The sequence below is a fragment of the Macaca thibetana genome, chromosome 19, assembly GCF_024542745.1.
Source record: "Macaca thibetana thibetana isolate TM-01 chromosome 19, ASM2454274v1, whole genome shotgun sequence".
NCBI lineage: Eukaryota > Metazoa > Chordata > Mammalia > Primates > Cercopithecidae > Macaca > Macaca thibetana.
In genome coordinates, this window is record NC_065596.1 from 17070669 (window position 1) to 17090471 (window position 19803).

Sequence of the window (19803 nt, forward strand, 5' to 3'; positions counted from 1 at the left end):
CGTCTTGGCCTCCCAAAGTGCTGAGATTACAGGCTTGAGCCACCGCGCCCGGCCAGATTTTTTTCTTTTAGACAGAGTCTCGCTCTGTCACCCAGGCTGGAGTACATTGGCATGATCTTGGATCGCTGCAACCTCCACTTCCGAGGTTCAAATGATTCTCCTGCCTCGGCCTCCTGAATAGCTAATTAGCTGAGATTACAGGCATGCGCCACCACGCCTGGCTAATTTTTTTGTGTTTTTACTGGAGATGGGGTTTCACCATGTTGGTTAGGCTGGTCTCAAACTGCTGACCTCATGATCTGCCCGCCTCAGCCTCCCAAAGTATTGGAATTACAGGCATGAGTCACAGCAGCCAGCCATATTGTTGATTTTTCTATAATTCACCCCTCCTCATTAGGATGTAAGTGCCTCAATGGCAAAACTTGAGTTTCATTCACTGCTGTAGACATGATATCTCAAACAGTGCTTAGCCACATGGGATGTACTCAATAAACAGGCTAGTGGTTATGAGCATGAACTGTCTGGATTCCAGTCTGCTCTACCACTTGCTAGCTGGTGAACTCAGGCAAGCAACCTAAACATTCCATGCCAGTTTTCCCATCTGTAAGTTGGAGATAGTAATAGCACATACTTTGCAAGCCTATAGTGAGTATGCAGTTAATGTTCATAAGGCACTTTGGAAGAGTGCCTGGTCTATAGGATAGTGAGATGTTTGATCTCTTTTTGTTAATATATTTTAATGTTACAATTCTTTGGTATGAAAAGGTATGGCCCCTACTGAAAATAAATAAATTCACAAGAAAATATGTAAACCTCTACACACCTAGTTACATTACACATAAACCTATATAAAGCAAAAATGACAGAATTACAGAAAGAATTTGTTAACCCACCATGCTAGTGGAAGACTTTAATATACCTCTATCACTAAGTCAGGTTGAGAGAAAAAAATAAAGTACATATTGAAAAACACTATTAGTTTGAGTACGTATGTCCATCCTGTATCCAAAAATTAGATACACAGTATACTGTTTTCAAAGAATCATGGAGCACTTATAAAAATAGATCAATAAACAGGATTAACAGTTAGATACTGCATTCACCTGGAAGCTAACAGAACACCACCCCCCCCCCCACACACACACACACACACACACACTCACTCACTCTTTGGTTTTAACCAATTAGTGGTTACTTGTGATCATGTAAGAAGTCTAGTAATACGCAGAACAGAGCCAATGCAGCCAATCAAAAGTTTTTGAAGAACTCAAATCATTGTGAGTTTTTCGGCACTTTTTTTTTTTTTTTTTTTTTTTTTTGAGACCGAGTTTCGCTCTTGTTGCTGAGGCTGGAGTGCAGTGTCAACCTTGGCTCACTACAACCTGCGCCTCCCAGTTGCAAGCGATTCTCCTGCCTCAGCCTTCTGAGTAGCTGCGATTACAGGCATGTGCCAATATGCTTGGCTAATTTTGTATTTCTAGGAGAGACAGGGTTTCTCCATGTTGGTCAGGCTGCTCTCGAACTCCCCACCTCAGGTGATCCTCCTGCCTCGGCCTCCCAAAGTGATGGGATTACAGGCATGAGCCATACTGTGATTTTTATCATCGTAGTGAAAAAAAAAAAAAAAAAAAAGGCTCTTTTAACTCTATGCTTTGTGTCCACTTTCCAAAAGAAAGAATGAAAAGAATATAGATAAGAATAAGCCAGACGGTGTCTCACCCAGTGCGTTATTCCTACTTCTTGTAGCCAGCAGAGTGGGACAAAGCCTGTCTAAGCTTCAGGAAAGCCTAGTACACTGTTTTCTTAGATGGAGTCTTACTCTGTTGCCTCAGCTGGAGTGTGGTTGTGCGACCTTGGCTCACTGCAACCTCCACTTCCCAGGCTCAAGCGATTCTCCTGCCTCAGCCTCCCAAGTAGCTGGGATTACAGGCACCTGTCACCACACCCGGCTAATTTTTAAATTTTTTTTTAGTAGAGACGAGGTTTCACCATGTTGGCCAGGCTGGTCTTGAACTCCTAACCTCAGGTGATCTGCCCGCCTTGGCCTCCCAAAGTGCTGGGATTATAGGCATGAGCCATGGCGCCTGGCCCCACTGTACATTTTCAATACTGTTCATTGACAACTTGTTTTTTTCTTTTAAGTAGGGAGAATGAACATTAAGAAACAGTATTTGCGCCAGGCACGGTGGCTCATGCCTGTAATCCCAGCACTTTGGGAGGCTGAGGTAGGTGGATCACGAGGTCAGGAAATCGAGACCATCCTGGCTAACACAGTGAAACCCCGTCTCTACTAAAAATACGAAAAATTAGCTGGCCATGGTGATGGGGACCTGTAGTCCCAGCTACTAGGGAGGCTGAGGCAGGAGAATGGCAAGAACCCAGCCTGGGTGACAGAGCGAGACTCCATCTCAAAAAAAAACCCAGAAAAAAAGAAACAGTATTTGCTATATTAGGACAGAAAGAGAAAACAATCAAAATCAAAAAGTCCATGTACTCTGATAAAATGCTATTAGATTAGAAAAAATATATCAAATATTGTCTAATTTCTGTCTTTCTTTTTTTTTTTTTTGAGACGGAGTTGCGCTCTTTTGCCCAGACTGGAGTGAAGTGGCACAATCTCAGCTCATTGCAATCTCCGTTTCCTGTGTTCGATTGATTCTCCTGCCTCATCCTCCTGAGTAGCTGGGATTATAGGTGCCTGCCACCACACCCGGCTAAACTTTGTAGTTTTTTAGTAGAAGCGGGGTTTCGCCATGTTGGCCAGGCTGGTCTCGAACTCTTGACCTCTGGTGATCTATCCGCGTCAGCCTCCCAAAATGCTAGGTTTATAGGTGTGAGCCACGACACCTGGCAAATACTTTTTTTTTTTTTTTTTTTGAGACAGAGTCTTGCTCTGTTGCTCAGGCTGGAGTGCAGCGGCGCGACCTCGGCTCACTGCAACCCCCACCTCCCTGCAACCCCCACCTCCCAGGTTCATGCCATTCACTTGCCTCAGCCTCTCGAGTAGCTGGGACTACAGGTGCCCACCACCATGCCTGGCTAATTTTTTGTATTTTTAGTAGAGACGGGGTTTCACCGAGTTAGCCAGGATGGTCTTGATCTCCTGACCTTGTGATCCGCCTGCCTCACCCTCCCAAAATGCTGGGATGACAGGCGTGAGCCACCATGCCAGGCCTCTAATTTCTGTTATAACAAACTAGATCACTCAGGAGCTGTTTGGAAATACCTTTCTGAATATTTGATATATTGATGTTTTAGAATTATAATAAATGTACTGTATATAAAATGAGGTAATAAGATTTTCAGGACAGCTATAGCCATAAATACTTAAAAGATGGAAAATTAATGAGCTAGTGGCCCAACCTACAAATGAGACACTGCTGAAGGTAATTCCACATACATAGCACTTATACCTTTTGTTCTCAGTATAAGGTATCATGTGGCCACTCAGATAAGAGGTGAGGCATCCTAACATCAATTACGTTCCTAGGGTTTCCTCTATGAGTTCTCTCAAGTGTAAAGGGAGGAATCACTGAAGGATTTTTAATACACTCATGGGTGCTGCATCCAAGGAACATTTTCGTATTTTTCCTAATGTAAGAGGTATCACTGAAAACATTCCCTCATCCTTTATCTTAAGAAGTTCTGGCTGAGAGTGGTGGCTCGTTCCTATATTCCAAGCACTTCGGGAGGCTGAGGCAGGTGGATCACTTGAGCCCAGGAGTTTGAGGGCAGCCTGGGTAACATGGTGAATCCCCATCTTTACAGAAACTAGACAGGCATGGTGGTGCATGCCTACAGTCCCAGCTACTTGGGAGGCTGAGATGGGAGGATCCCTTGAGTCCAGGAGGCGGAGGTTGTAATAAGCCAAGACTGCACCACTGCACTACAGCCTGGGCATAGATGAAACCCTGTCTCAAGAAAACAAAACAAAACAAAAAAAATTAAAAAATAAATAACATATAAAATAAAAAATTATCTCCACTGATTTCATGGCAAGCTTTCCAGATGGTTCTGAATGTCTACTGCTCATACCTCGTGTGGTGTTCTTCCACATTGTATCAGGAGTGGTGTGTGTGACCGATGTAACAGGGACATGAACACCTCTCTCTCTGAAGCTAGGTCATAAAAGACATTATGCTTTCTGTGTTGGCTCCTTTAGATCACCGGCTTTGGGGAGAAGTCGCTTCCATAAAGAAACTTAGCCCTGTTGAGAGGCCTACGTGGTTTGGAAGTGCAGGTCCCTTGGAAACAGCTAGCATGCACTTGTCAGGCATGTGAGTGAGCCATCTGGAAGTGGTCCCTTCACCAGTACAAATTCTGGATGATTATGGTTCTGCTGACATTTGGACTGTAACCTCTTGAGAGATCCTGAACTATGGAGCTACGCTGTTTCTGAATTCCTGACCTACAAAAACTGAGATAAATGTTTGTTGTTTGAAGCCACACAATTTTGTGGGGTAATTTGTTACACGTTATACAGTAGCAGGGAATTCATACATCTGGTGAAGAGTTCTTTCATGTATCTGAGGCATGAAAGATCGATGAATGCTTTTCGCACAGTTATTGAATTCACATCTGCCTAATATGCGTTCTCATATGCACAGAAAGGTACCCGTTACTTGTGAAGAATTTCCCACAATAATTACATTCATAGGGTCTTTTTCCACTGTGAGTTCTCCTGTGTTTCTTAACAGATGACAGAACATTAAAGGCTTTTCCACAGTCACTGCACTCATAGGATTTCTCTCTATTATGTATTCTCCTGTGAACTGTAAGAGAAAAGCTACTGGTGAAGGATATCCCACACTCATTACACTTGTAGGGCTTTTCTCCAGTATGAGTTCTTACGTGCTGTGTCAGATTCGAGCTCCTCCTGAAGGTTTTCCCACAATTGTGGCATTCGTAAGGGTTCTCCCCTGTATGAATGCTATAGTGCAAAGAAAGAGATGACCCTGTGCTGAAAGCCTTTCCACACTGATTACATACATAATGACTCTCCCCTGTATGAACTCTCTTGTGCCTTGTGAAGATTGACTGAGTGCGGAACTCACGACAACACTGGTTACATTTGTAGGGTTTTTCTCCGGTGTGAATTCTCAAGTGCGGTCTGAGGTATGAGGAATTGCTGAAGGTTTTCCCACAGTCACTGCATTTGTAGGGTTTCTCCCCATTGTGGATTCTCTTATGAACAGTAACGTAAGATTTGCTGCTGTAGGATTTCCCACATTCATTGCAGTCGTAGCGTTTTTCTCCCGTGTGAATCTTCTTGTGCCGCATAAGGGAAGATTTTGTGCTGAAGACTTTAAAACACTGATTACATTCACTGAATTCTGCTCCGAGATGATTCCTCTCCTGTTGATTAAGAGATGACTAATAAGTACCATTTATAATATTTTTAACATTGAATGCTGTCAGAGGAATTTCCTCTCCCAGGAATTCTGTTGTGTATCATAGTATTGGAATTAATGTTTTTGCCACTATGAGTGCTGGTACATTGCTTCTGTCAGTTTGAATTCTTAGCATTTAAAAAAGATGGATTCTTTCCGCAAGTCTTTATCATATTCACAGAGTATTTTCTGATAAATTTAAGGCTAATTTCTTTTTCAAATACCCAATATCTGACTCAGATTACTGGAAATACTTACTTGTGGGAATTCTCAGGAAAAACACGTTTGGGGCTAACTAATGCTTTTTTCCAAATTCAAAATAATTTCACAGTATCTCTTCAGAGACACTACTTTCTCTTGGAAAAATGACACTTTCCTTTAATAACTATTCAATAAAGCCACTCTTTCTTTTTTTCTGAGACAGAGTCTCGCTTTGTCGCCCAGGCTGGAGTGCAGTGGCGTGATCTTGGCTCACTGCAAGCTCCGCCTCCAGGGTTCAAGTGATTATTCTGCTTCAGCCTCCCAGGTATTTGGGATTACAGGCATGCACCACTACACCCGGCTAATTTTTTTTTTTTTTTTTTTTTTTTTTTGTATTTTTAGTAGAGACGGGGTTTCACCATATTGGCCAGGCTGGTTTCCAACACCTGACCTCGTGATCCACCCGCCTCGGCTTTCCAAAGTATTGGGATTACAGGCGTGAGCCACTGCGCCTGGCCAACAAAGCCAGTCTTTGTGGCTTTTCTCACGTAGGGCATTCTCCTACCATGAAAAAAACAGAAATCACCCATGTTAGTCTTACCATTTTCATATTTCCAGATTGTTCTTTTTGAAAAACATGCAGCTTAGGAGTTAACCCTTTGGCTTTAAATGGATTCTCCACATCTGAAACAAGTTAAAAAGAAATTTAAGTTGATAGAAAAGAGGCAAATATAAGTTGATGGTGAAATGGTAAAATGCATACATGGGTGAAGGCAGAATCTGAGAGGTGAGGGTTTTTGAGAAGGGATTCCATGAAAGATATGGCTGTGACAATTTTAGGCAATGTTTAAGAAAGACTCTAGGAAGATTGAGATTGATGTGGACAGAATGAAGGAATTGTCAGGAGGGCAAGGTGGACTGAAACTGATCAAAGAGTTCACAGGAGACTTAAATGTCAGAAAAAGAGACATGTCTTTTTTTCCTCCCCTGAGGCCCAAGTAAAGTACGAGATGACAGAAAGTTAAAGTCATGAAAGTACATGGGGGGGCTCAGACCAAATGTTCTCAGCCTTCTTGGGAAAAGGGGCGTTTACGCAGTTCTCTGACTGGTATTTCCTAATGTATTATAACACTCCCAACGCCTCAGTCCCTGGCCAGAGCTGTTCCTCACAAGGACTTTTTTTTTTTTTTTTTTTTTTTGGCAGAGTCTCGCTCTGTGGCCCAGGCTGGAGTGCAGTGGCCGGATCTCAGCTCACTGCAAGCTCCGCCTCCCGGGTTCACGCCATTCTCCTGCCTCAGCCTCCCGAGTAGCTGGGACTACAGGCGCCTGCCACCTCGCCCGGCTAGATTTTTGTATTTTTTAGTAGAGACGGGGTTTCACCGTGTTAGCCAGGATGGTCTCGATCTCCTGACCTCGTGATCCGCCCGTCTCGGCCTCCCAAAGTGCTGGGATTACAGGCTTGAGCCACCGCGCCCGGCCTCACAAGGACTTATATCCACCTGGTGCTCACCTGGACACGTACCTGGGAGAATTCCTCTCTCTTCTGTCATCACTTCATCTTCTTGCTCCAACTGGGTGATCAGACCAGGTTTATCAACTTGGTCCCCTGTACATGGAGAAAAGACGCATGATGTAGGAGGACTGTGCAGCAGACAAGCTCCCCATGAAACTGAAATCAGTTCTGAAGGGGAAGAGGTGTGACTTCAGGAGCAGAGGAATAATTATGCCGAAATTGAAGAAATGTAGCAACTGTCTTTCACGCACATACACAAAATCACAAGCAATATGTAGGGTGGTTGCAGGTAACTGGTCCCAGGAGCCCCTGTCCAGGTTTAAACACAGAATCTGAAAGCCCAGAAGATTTAACTACAGAGAATATACAGTCAGGGAAAGAAGGAGATCTTCATTTCATAGTGGACAGCATTAGACAGCTCTATGAGGGTTGGGACCATGTTGCATTCTTCACTGTACACCCACATCCCAGCACAGACCTAGGAACAGAGGTGCTTACGAAGGACTTAAAAGAAGTGATGTCGATGAAAGTAGTGGAGTAGGGAACTCCCCAACTTCATCCCTTCATAGAAACAGTAAGTAAATGGGCAAAAACAGAATCAGCTTCATTGGAGCTCTTGAATGTGATCAAAAGTTTACAGCCACAGGAGAATGCCTAATCGAGACAAACAGCCGAATCAGGGTAAGAGAGATTTGTGACATTTTAACTGACTCTAGCCGCACACTCTAGTCCCCATTTTGCCTTGAAGACAACAACCTGTGTTTCTAGTACTGAAGGGAACAGAATGCACCTTATTCTCAAAAACCTGTGGTTGTTTGTTCTGACCTGTCTGCTGGCTCCCTGATGGGCTGGATCAAAGGGCTTCCCTTTATTTGTGTAACTCCAAACTCTCCCAGGTCTGAAGAGACTACACCTATGGAAGGTGTAGGGTGGAGAGGGAAGTGTGTCCCAACACATCTAAAGGCAAATCAGCCACTGCTGAGTGGGGGTAGGGAAAACTGTGAAGCAAACAAGACTAACCAAAAAACCTGGGAGGAGAAGTGGGGAACAAGATGCTCGGGGGAGTAGAGCATCTTTCCACACCTTTTTAATCACCCCCACAAGATGGAGTCTTACTCTGTTGCCCAGGCTGGAGTACAGTGGTGTGATCTCGGCTCACTGCAACCTCTGCCTCCTGGGTTCAAGCAATTCTCCTGCCTCAGCCTCCCAAGTAGCTGGGATTACAGGCATGTGCCACCACTCCTGGCTGATTCTTTTGTATTTTTAGTAAAGATATGGTTTCACCATCTTGACCAGGCTGGTCTCGAACTCCTGACCTCAGATGATCCGCCCACCTCGGCCTCCCAAAGTTCTGGCATTACAGGTGTGAGCCACTGTGCCCAGCCCTCCGCACATTTCTAGAAGGCCATGTTCATACCCAGGGATGAACACATGCTCAGAGAAGATCTGAGAAGGCACCAAGCCCTTACCTTTGACTGACCTTCAGGTTCTGCATAAGAAGGAAGTGAAGGCTAAGTCAGAGTTGTAAAGTGCTTTAGCTGAGTTTTGAAGGCATGCTCCAACATGTAATTCAGATCTATTGGTAAAGCCTGGTCATCTTTTGGGTTCCAGGTATTTAAGAAAATCTCTGACAAATGAATCCCAAGCTGAACATTAAGCTAATAGAACAGAGACTTCAGTAGCCACATATGACAAATACAGACATTACAAAATTAGTTCAGAAATGTCACTAAACAAAGAAATAATACCAACTACAACAAACTTTGAAATCAGATTTAAAGAACTGCCATATTGTAATATTCTGAAAGTAGTTTTCAGCAAATAAATTATGAGGCATGTAAAGAAACAAAAAAATGGGCTGGGCGTGGTGGCTCATGCCTGTAATCCCAACACTTTGGGAGGCTGAGATGGGCAGATCACGATTTCAGGAGATCGAGACCATCCTGGGTAACATGGTGAAATCCCATCTCTACTAAATAGCCAGGCGTGGTGGCGGGCGCCTGTAGTGCCAGCTACTCGGGAGGCTGAGGCAGGAGAATGGCATGAACCTGGGAGGCAAAGCTTGCAGTGAGCCGAGATTGTGTCACTGCACTCCAGCCTGGGCATCAGAGTGAGACTCTGTCTCCAAAAAAAAAAAAAAAAAGAAAAAAAAAAAAGAAACAAAGAAATGAAACTGCATTATAGGAAAAAAGAAATGAACAGAAATGATCCATAAGGAAACCCAGTCATTGGATTTATTAGGCAATGACTTCAAGTCAACTATTTCAAATATGCTCTAGGAGTTAATGGAAACTGTGTACAAAGAACTAATGAAAACCATCAGAATGAATTCTCACCAAATAGAGAAAAGCATAAAGAGATGGAAATTATAAAAAGGAGCCAAATAGGAATTTTTAAATTGAAAAATATTTATTATCTGAAATGAAAAATTTACTAGAGGGGCTCCTCAGAAGACTTGATCAGGCAGAAGACGCAATCAGTGAACTTGATGCCAGGTCAATTAAGATTGCCTGATCTGTAGAGCAGAAATTAAAAATAAAGGGAAAAAAATGAGCAGAGCCTAAGAGACCCAGAAGACACCATCAAACATCAGAATACATATAATGGGAGTTGCTACTGGAGAGGAGACAGAGAAAGGAGCAGAAGGAATATGTGGAAAAATTGGCAAGGCGCGGTGGGTCACGCTCTAATTACAAGACTTTGGGAGGCCGAGGTGGAAGGATCACCTGAGGTCAGGAGTTCGAGACCAGCCTGGCCAACATGGTGAAACCTTGTCTCTACTAAACATACAAAAATTAGCCAGGTGTGGTGGTGTGCGTTTGTCATCCCAGCTACTCAGGAGGCTGAGGCAGGGAGAACTGCTTGAACCCAGGAGGCGGAGGTTGCAGTGAGCTGAGATCGTGCCAGTGTACTCCAGCCTGGGTGACAGAGTGAGACTCTAAATAATAATAATAATAAAGGAATATATGGAAAAATAATGGCCAAACATTCCCAAATTTGATGGAAATTACAAGTCTATACATCAAAGCAGCTTAAGGATCTCCAAATAGGATACACTCAAAAAAACTCACACTGAGATACCTTATAATTAAATGGTCAAAAGCCAAAGACAGAGAATATCCTGAAAAAAAGCAAGGCAGAAATAAGTCATCATGTACAAGATTAACAGCTGACTTCTCATCAAAAACCATGGAGGCCACAAGCCAGTGGGATGATGACATACGCCAAGTACTGAAAGAAAAATATCAACCAAGAGTTCTATCTCCCGCAAAACTGTCATTCAAGATGGTGAAAAGGCAATCCACTGAATGGGAGGAAATATCTGAAAATGATGTATCTCATAAGGGTCGAGGATCCAGAACATATAAAGAACTTTTACAACTCAGTAACAAAAAGGCAAACAATGCCCCGCAAATGGAAAAAGCACTTGAACGAACATTTCTTCAAAAAAGATGTATAAATGGCCAACAAGCACAAGAAAAGATGGCCAATCTCATCATTTTTTTTAGGGAATAGAAATAAAAACCACAATGAGACAGACACCCACAAGAATGGCTATCATAATTTTTTTTAAAAAAGGAAAAGAGGCGAATGTTGGTAAGGATGCAGAGAAATTGTAATACATTGCTGGTATCATGCATTGCTGGTAGGAATGTAAAAGTTTGGAGGTTCCTCAACACATTAAACATAGAATTAACACAGGACCCAGCAGTTCCACTCCTAGGTAAATACCCAAGAGAAAACAGGTGCTCAAGCAAAATCTTGTACATGAATGTTTATAGCAACACTACCCACATTAGCCAAAACATGAGAACAGGCTAAATTTCCATCAGCTGATGAACTGATTTATAAAAAGTGGTATATACACATAATGGAACAATATTTAACCATAAAAAGAATGAAGTTCTGATATGTGCTACAACACGGCTATACTTTGAAAACAGCCGGGCGTGGTGGCTCATGCCTGTAATCCCAGCACTTTGGGAGGCCGAGGTGGGTGGATCACTTGAGGCCAGGAGTCCCAGCCTGGCCAACATGGTGAAACTCCATCTCTATTAAAAATACAAAAATTTGCCGGGCGTGGTGGCGCATGCCTTTAGTCCCAGCTATTCGGGAAGCTGAGGCAGAAGAACAGATTGAACCTGGAAAGTGGAGGTTGCAGTGAGCTGAGATCACACCACTGCACTCCAGCCTGGGCAACAGAGCAAAACTCCATCTCAAAAAAAAAACAAAACAAAAACCAGAAAACATTATGCTAAGCAAAAAGTGAGACACAAAAGACCACATTTTATATGATTCCATTTATATAAAATGGCAAGAATAGGGCCAGGAATGGTAGCTCACATCTGTAATCCCAGCACCCTGGGAAGCTAAGGCAGGAGGATCACCTGAGCCCAGGAGTTTGAGACCAGCCTGGGCAACAGAGCAAGACCCTATCTCTACAAAAAATAAGCAAATTAGCTGGGCATGGTGGTGCGCACCTGTGGTCCCAGCTACTCAGGATTGTGCCACTGCACTATAGCCTGGGCAATGGAGGGAGACACTGTCTGAAAACAACCTCCTCAAAAAGAAGAGACACATCTATAGCGACAGAAAGGTTAGTGGCTGCCAAGGTGTTCGGGAGGGAGAAATGGGGAGAGACCACTTCATAACTACGGGGCTCATTTCTGGCATGACAGCTATGCTCTGGAATTAGTGGTGATGGTCGTACTACACGGTGAACCTACGAAAAACCACCGAATTGGACACTTTAAAATAGTTTAAATGGTGACTTTTGTGTCCTGTGTTACCTCAATTAAAAAAAAAAGAAAAGACTTACTTCCTGAGTCATTAAATAAATGCAGGAATGACATTAGGCTTACCTAGGGAGGCCACGTTCCTGAAGTTCTCCAGCATCACGTCCCTGTACAGTGTCCTTTGGGCAGGGTCCAGCAATGCCCACTCCTCCTGGGTGAACTCCACGGCCACATCCTCGAAGGTCACCAAGCCCTAAGGCATTGCAGACATCACGGCTTAGCCAAGGACCACCCCCCCAATGTGCACAGGAATAGGGCCCAGAAGAACAGAGCCAGGGCTAGGGAAACCTGAGCACAAGATGTGGGGTGGGGTTCCGAGCTCCCCTCCCTGGCTTCTGAGCTCAGTCCTCAATGCTTGTCTCCTTAGGCCACTCCCAGGCCCAGTGCCCAGTACCACAGAGCAGCCGTCTTTTCTCTCAGACTGGGAGCTCCTGTGACCTCATTTCCCTCAGTCTCCAGGGGAGCACGGGCCCGTGACATGGCAGAAATCGGAGAAATACTTGGTAAGTGAATGAATGATTTCCGTACGGCCTTCATTCATCGCTTGGGCTTAGAACATTGTCATGTCTTTACCTAGCTTTCCCTTAAAACTCGCAGGAGCACGTGATATACTTAGGGACCCTGGAAGGGGCTCTGAACCTGCAGTAAACGTTGACACACACTGGTATTTTCCGGGCAGCCCTTTTTCAGAGATCCTGGGATGCCTGAGGAGCGAGTTTGGCCGTGAAGGTCCAGGCCACTGAAAGGCATTGAGTCCAACCTTCTGGCTGAAGGAATAATGATTTGGAGAAAAGAACATCTAACTTACCTTTAGCCAGCTTGTCAGGAGCTCATTAACCAGCCCTCCGCCCTCTGTGTGTCCTTCTCGCTGAGAGGCTGGGAACGGGGAAGACAGAGCTGGAGGAGGAAAAATGAGTCCCAGGAATCCAGACCGGCCCTGTGTCCACTCACACACCTGGAAGCTCCCCCACCTGCCTGCAACTGACCATGTCCCCATGCATACACAGTCACCCACAAAGCAGCCACCTCTACTGCACGCAAACACCCAGCAACAGCAATCCAAGGAAACCAGAGCATGGCCCTGCTGCATCCACGCCAGGTAACAGGGCTCAAGGTCTGACTGCACTTGGGGAAGGGATTATTCCCACTTCACAGATGAGGAAACTGAAGTTCCAAGGGTGTCACTGTGTTTTTATAAGGTTCACAGAAAGAACTAAAGGGAGAATTCAAAAGTTCCAGCACATTCACCACAGAGACAACATCCACAGACACCCAAACGCCTAAGTCCCAAATCCCGAGAGCCACCCGATCAGACACTGAGGACCTCTGGGCCCTGGGACTCCACTCCTGCCTCACCTGCTCTGCCCAACTCGCTCCCATCCCATGCTGTGGGTCAGAGCCTTTCAAGTCTGGACTCTGAGACCCCACAACTCACCAGCAGTCAGGGGCAGGATGATGGCGGCCATCCTGTGACTCCGACAGCAACAGGGCAGCCAGGAAGCAGGACGCTCCTCCCTTATTCCTGCATCGCTCTTAGGAAAGCACTCTGGAAGAAATGGGAACACTCTGCCTGGGCCACCCCCTCTCCAGCCCATGCTTTGCCTCAGTCACCCCCGTCAGCCCGTGCCCTGCCTCGGTCACCCCTTCTCCAGCCCGTGCCCTGCCTCGGTCACCCCTTCTCCAGCCCGTGCCCTGCCTCTCACCCCCTCTCTAGCCTGTGCCCTGAATCGGTCACCCCCTCTCCAGCCTGTGCCCTGCCTTGGCCACCCTCCCTCCTGGTTTCCACCTTACCCAGCTTGGATGTCACTGCCCCTCATTTCAGTTGATTTCCTCCTCCCCATCCCCTATTCTCATGCCAGCCCAGCAGAGCTCCAGCCATTTTCTATCAGAGACCCTAGATTCCTACAACTTCTAAGAATCGATCTGTAAGATACACAAATATAAAAGTTGTGTAAGATTATTCACTGTGGCATTATAGTGCACCCGTTAAAAAAAAGAGAGATCTCTAGATATCAATAGATTATTATCCTCAGTAAATTTAAGGGGAAAAAAAGCACCAAATAGTATATATGCAATGTTTCCTTTTATACGAGAAAAGAAGGGCTGTGTATGTGTGTGTGTGTGCGTGTGTGTGTGTATACACACAAAGATGAAAGTGGCCAGTGGGGCATGGTGGCTCCCGCCTGTAATCCCAGCACTTTGGGAGGCCAAGGTGGGCGGATCGTGAGATCAGGAGATCGAGACCATTCTGGCTAATGTGGTGAAACCCCATCTCTACTAAAAAATATATTAAAAATTAGCCGGGCATGGTGGCACACACCTGTAATCCCAGCTGCTCAGGAGGCTGAGGCGGGAGAATGGCATGAACCTGGGAGGTGGAGCTTATAGTGATCCAGGATCATGCCATTTGCACTCCAGCCTGGGAAGCAGAGCGATACTCCGTCTAAAAAAACAACAAACAAAAAAAGAAAGCGGCCAAGGGTGTGCGTGTGGGAGGGGTTGGCGAGGGGGCACAGTCTGGAGTTAGAGACCTGTAAGAGTGAGTTTGGGCCAGGTAGACAAAACAGAGCTGTAGAGGGTGGATGGTGCTCGCTATTCATGGAAGGCAGGGCCACTCAGTCTCTCTAGAATTTGTATTGAGATGCAGCATTCAGGCCCTGGCGTCCTAGATCTCTTGCCCAGGGAATTTATCCTGGGTGACCCCCATACCCCCAGTGTCCGGGGAGGGAAGGATTGGGAGAGGAGTGAATGGAGAGCCATTCCCCACAGGCCAGTTGTTCGCTGGTACTTGGAGCCAAGCAGAGATGGGCGGCTCTTTCCCATTCCTGCCTGCAGCCTCACAGCCCCCACCCCCCAGTACAGCTGCCAAGTGTCTCTGACATTTGGTCTCTGTGGTTGGCAGAATAACAACACCCCCAAAATTCACATATACATGTTAAAAGTTTATATATTTGTACTTATATGTAAAAGTCTGAGTTTTAGTATTATGACATGCAAGAAAATCTGTATTATGGCCGGGCGCACTGGCTCACGCCTCTAATCCCAGCGCTTTGGGAGGCTGAGGCGGGCAGATCACCTGAGGTCAGCAATTCGAGAACAGCCTGGCCAAGTTGGTGAAACCTTGTCTGTACTAAAAATATATTTAAAAAATTAGCTGGGCATGGTGGTGGGCACCTGTAATCCCAGCTACCTGGGAGGCTGAGGCAGGAGAATCGCTTGAACTCAGGAGGCAGAGGTTGCAGTGAGCCCAGATCGTGCCACTGCACTCCAGCCTGGGCGACAGAGTGAGACTCCATCTCAAAAAAAAAAAAAAAAGTATTATTTCTCTGCAGTTCCACATATTTCTAGTTGTTTATGAGTGGGGTCTTCCAGCAGCTGTGTTGCACAAACGGTAGAAAAGAGAATTTTGCATAGGTGAGCCCCTGGTGGGTCCGCCCCCTTTTCTCTCCTAAGTCCAAACGAGGCGTAGCATTTCCTCACCCAGTTATTCCTCTCCAATCCCTTCTCCAGCCCTCGGGTCCCGACGTTGACCCTTCATTCATGTTTTATTGATGCCTGCCCCACGCCGGGTGCTGCAGATGGAGGGGAGGAAGATCCCTGTCATCTAAGAACTGGCTTTCCGGGAGTGGGACACACACACAGACCTCCTGCTGCATGTCAGAGTGATATGTGCTATGGCAGAGGGGCGCGTGGCATCCAACCCAGGATCTGGGAGGAAGGGGACTGGGAAGCCGGGGAAGGAAAAACACTAAAAACATTTGAATTGAGTCTTGAGAGTCGAGGTAGGGTCTTGCTCAGTGGGAAGTGCACGTGCAGAGGCAGGAAAGCAAGCTGCTGAGGCAGCCAAGTTCGCAGTTTGGAGCATGTGGACAAATAAGGGGCCAGAGTACAGGGGAAAGGTTGTATTTCGAAAGGTATTATAGAGTGGTGAGGAGTTTGAAGGTGAGAGGCAGTGGAGAGCCAGCAAAGGCTTTTCAGGCAGGGGACTGACTGAAGCAAATTTATTTTTATTTATTTTGAGACAGTCTCGCTCTGTCACCCAGGCTGAACTACAATGGTGAGATCTCGGCTCACTGCAACCTCTGCTTCCCGGGTTCAAGCGATTCTCCTGCCTCAGCCTCCCAAGTAGCTGGGATTACAGGCGCCCACCACCACGCCTGGCTACTTTTTGTATTTTTAGTAGAGACAGGGTTTTGCCATGTTGGCCAGGCTGCTCTCAAACTCCTGACCTAAGGTGATCTGCCCGCCTCAGTCTCCCAAAGTACTGGAATTACAGGTGTGAGCCACTGCACCCGGCTGTATTTTTACTTTTATTTATTTATTTTTTTTGAGATGCAGTCTCGCTCTGTTGCCCAGGCTGGAGTGCAGTGGTGCCATCTTGGCTCACTGCAACCTCCACCACCCGGGCTCAAGAGTCACCACACCCACCTAATTTCTGTATTTTTAGTACAGACGGGGTTTCACCATGTTGGCCAGGCTGGTCTTGAACGCCTGACCTCAGATGATCCACCCACCTCAGCCTCCCAAAGTTCTGGGATTACAGACAGGCTTGAGCCACCACTCCCGGCCACAAATTATCTTTTACAACAGCCATTCTGGCTTCATTGCAATGGACAAATGGAAGAGACTAGGACAATGCCACCCAGCAGGGCTTTCTGGGATGATGGAAATGATCTTAATCTTCGCTTTTCAATAGGGGCATTAGCCACATGTCGCTGTCAAGCACTTGAAATGTGGTTAGTGCCACTGAGAACCTGAATTTAAAAATTTATTTTTTTTTTTTTTTTTTTTTTTGAGACGGAATCTCACTCTGTGGCCCAGGCTGGAGTGCAGTGGCGCAATCTTGGCTCACTGCAAGCTCCGCCTCCCGACTTCACGCCATTCTCCTGCCTTAGCCTCCCGAGTAGCTGGGACTACAGGCATCCACCACCACGCCCGGCTAATTTTTTGTATTTTTAGTAGAAACGGGGTTTCACCGTGTTAGCCAGGATGACCTCAATCTCCTGACCTCGTGATCTACCTGCCTTGGCCTCCCAAAGTGCTAGGATTACAGGTGTCAGCTACAGCGCCTGGCCAATTTTATTGAATCTTAATTGGTCTAAATTTAAATTTAAACAACCACATGGACTAACAGCTACCTTATTTATTTATTTATTTATTTTTGAGAAAGAGTCTCGCTGTGTCGCCCAGGCTGGAGTGCAGTGGCGCAATCTCGGCTCACTGCAACCTCCGCCTCCCAGGTTCAAGCAATTTTCCTGCCTCAGCCTCCCGTGTAGCTGGGACTACAGGTGCCGGCCACCATGCACAGCTAATTTTGTATTTTTAGTAGAGACAGGGTTTCAAGATGTTAGTGGGGCTGGTCTTGAACTCCCGACCTCAGGTGATCCGCCCGCCTCAGCCTCCCAAAGTGCTGGGATTACATAATTACAAGGAATTACAAGGGTGCACCACCGCACCCGGCTTAGCAGCTACCTTATTATACAGCACAAGTCTACAGGCTGGCAGGCCAGTTAGGAAAAGAAAAAAATAAAAGAAAAATTGAGATATCTTGGAAGGTTGAAAAAAAATTTAAAAATAGTGTTTACGTGTTTATTTTGTGTACTGATTTGCATATAGCTGTATTTACTGACTTATTTACACACACACTGTCACACACCCCTTACTATCTTTCTCTTGAATAGAAGCCGTCAAACAAATAATTTTTAAAGTACCCTCACTCGTGGCTCACGCCTGTAATCCCAGCACTTTGGGAGGCCGAGTTGGGCGGATCACCTGAGGTCAGGGGTTCAAGACCAGCCTGGCCAACATGGCAACACCCTGCCTGTACTAAAAACACAAAAAATAGCAGGGCGTGGTGGTGCACCCTTGTAATTCCAGCTACTTGGGAGGCTGAGGCAGGAGAATCACTTGAACCTGGGAGGCAGATGTTGCAATGAGCTGAAATCGTACCACTGCACTCCAGCCTGGGCAACAGAGTGAGTCTGTCTCAAAAAAAAAAAAAAAAAAAAAAAAAGATACCCTCACTCTTAGTAATTCCTTGTGTTTACAACCTGAGCACAGGAAAAATCCATTCGCAGTATTTCTACACAGTAGAGTATTGCAGCTTACAAGTTCTACACGCTACTCACCTGATCATACAGAAATCCACGGATCAGTGAGGATAGGTGAACCTTGAGGCTGGTTTCAACACAAATCTGAGCTAGAATGATACTTTTCTTGTCCGAAAAGAAAAAGGGCACAAAAATGGCTTAAGAGGCCTTTTGTAGGGAGTAATATGTATACATAATAAAATGTATTTATTGAGAGTAACACAGTTGTTGCACAGAAAGACCACCCCATTCACTTAAAAACACTGATTGAGGCCGGGCACGGTGGCTCACGCCTGTAATCCCAGCACTTTGGGAGGCCGAGGCATGTGGATCACAAGGTCAGGAGATCGAGATCATCCTGGCTAACACAGTGAAATCTCGTCTCTACTAAAAGTACAAAAAAAATTAGCCGGGCGTGGTGGCGGGCGCCTGTAGTCCCCGCTACCCGGCAGGCTGAGGCAGGAGAATGGCATGAACCCGGGGGGCGGAGCTTGCAGTGAGCCGAGATCGCACCACCGCACTCCAGCCTGGGAGACAGAGCAAGACTCCGTCTCAAAAAAAAAAAAAAAAAAAAAAAAAAAAGAAAAAAAAAAAGATTTAAATAATAAGAACCCAGGCTACTGGCTGTGCCTGAATTCCCCAGATTCCTATCCGGCCATTTGCTCCCTAAAATGGGACAAGGGGCTTAAAGCTGTTTGCATTTGACTTGCTTAAATCATTTGCCTGGGGATTTTATGGTGACTCCAGATGCTCTAATTCGTAACTTTAGGTCTTATAAGTGACTCAGCTGAATTCTAAATAATTTATACAGTGCATTTAGGACTGCAGAGATTTTAATGCCCTCCATCAGGGTTTCCCAACCTGGGCACTACTGACATTTGGGGCTAGATGAGACTTTGCTGGCGGCGGCTGCTTTATGCGCTGCAGGATGCTGAGCTGCTAGAATCCCTGGTCTCCACCCTCTAGATTACAGTAGTAGCACAGTCCCTCCTACCTTCCATTTTGTGACATTCAAAACCGTCTCCAACTATAGCCAAAAGTCCCCTGGGACGCATAATCGTCCCGTGTGAGGGCGACACGGGCGCCGGGCCCCGACACCGGAGGAAATAGCAGCTTCGGGCTGAACTGAGGGTACAGCCCGAGGCCTCAGGGGCGGAAACCCGGCTCCCGGGAGGGACGCAGGGCCCGCGGCTGGGACCCCTCTCTGGACTCGGACTCACCGAACCCAGCACCTCTCGCGGCGACCGAAAGACTCTCTCCCAGTCGCTGCAAACGCTGCTCTTCTCACAATACACACCTGCAATTCCGCTTCCGGTCTCCGGCTAGCGGCGCTGCACCTCCACTTCCGGCTCCAGCTGGTCCGAACCTAAAATGTGGCGTGTCCGGAGGCCCCGGGTTCAGGCTGCATGTGCAGCGGGCGGGCGGGAGTAGCGGCCGCGCACCCAAACCTCGGGCCGAGGTGTTCCAGTTTGCTTAGTTATTAACAGAACAAGGTTGGGCCCTGACCAGGGATAGCCGCGGAGGCAGGGTTGTCCTGGCGCCGGTCTGTGGTAGGGTTGGGGGTGGAACTAGCTCCTGAGCGGGGCCGCGGGCGGTACCAGGCTTGGAGGCGGGGCTGAGTGTGGGCGTGGGCTAGTTCCGGGGGCGGGAACCAACTCTGGGGAGCGGCTGGGGCGGTACCAGGCATGCGGGCGGGGCTAACAGTCCAGAGACTGTTAGGGGGCGGGGTTGTGGGCGGGCATTAAGTTTGATGGGCGGGTCTTGCGGGTTAGTACCAGGTTTGGTGCGAGAGCATGTGGACCAGATAAGGTAGT

The 19803-nt window shown here is 46.5% G+C and overlaps 1 protein-coding gene across 7 annotated transcripts; it reads right to left on the bottom strand.

The window, feature by feature from the left end:
- Nucleotides 1-885: 885 nt before the first annotated feature.
- ZNF557 (zinc finger protein 557) lies at nt 886-19595 on the bottom strand. 7 transcript variants are annotated; one of them, XM_050770525.1, is made up of 8 exons: nt 19210-19285; nt 18029-18115; nt 13336-13446; nt 12709-12797; nt 11967-12093; nt 7102-7197; nt 6193-6275; nt 886-5355 (listed from the first exon to the last, which is right to left on the bottom strand). In XM_050770525.1, the coding sequence occupies exons 3-8, from the start codon at nt 13364-13366 to the stop codon at nt 4573-4575; spliced, it is 1209 nt and encodes a 402-aa protein (XP_050626482.1). In that variant the 5' UTR covers nt 13367-13446; nt 18029-18115; nt 19210-19285; the 3' UTR covers nt 886-4572. The 7 variants fall into 7 exon arrangements, with proteins under 7 accessions (XP_050626482.1, XP_050626484.1, XP_050626483.1 ...); XM_050770527.1 differs by lacking the exons at nt 18029-18115; nt 19210-19285 and adding an exon at nt 19287-19595; XM_050770526.1 differs by lacking the exon at nt 18029-18115 and having other exon boundaries at nt 19210-19287.
- Between the last annotated feature and the right edge of the window lie 208 nt (nt 19596-19803).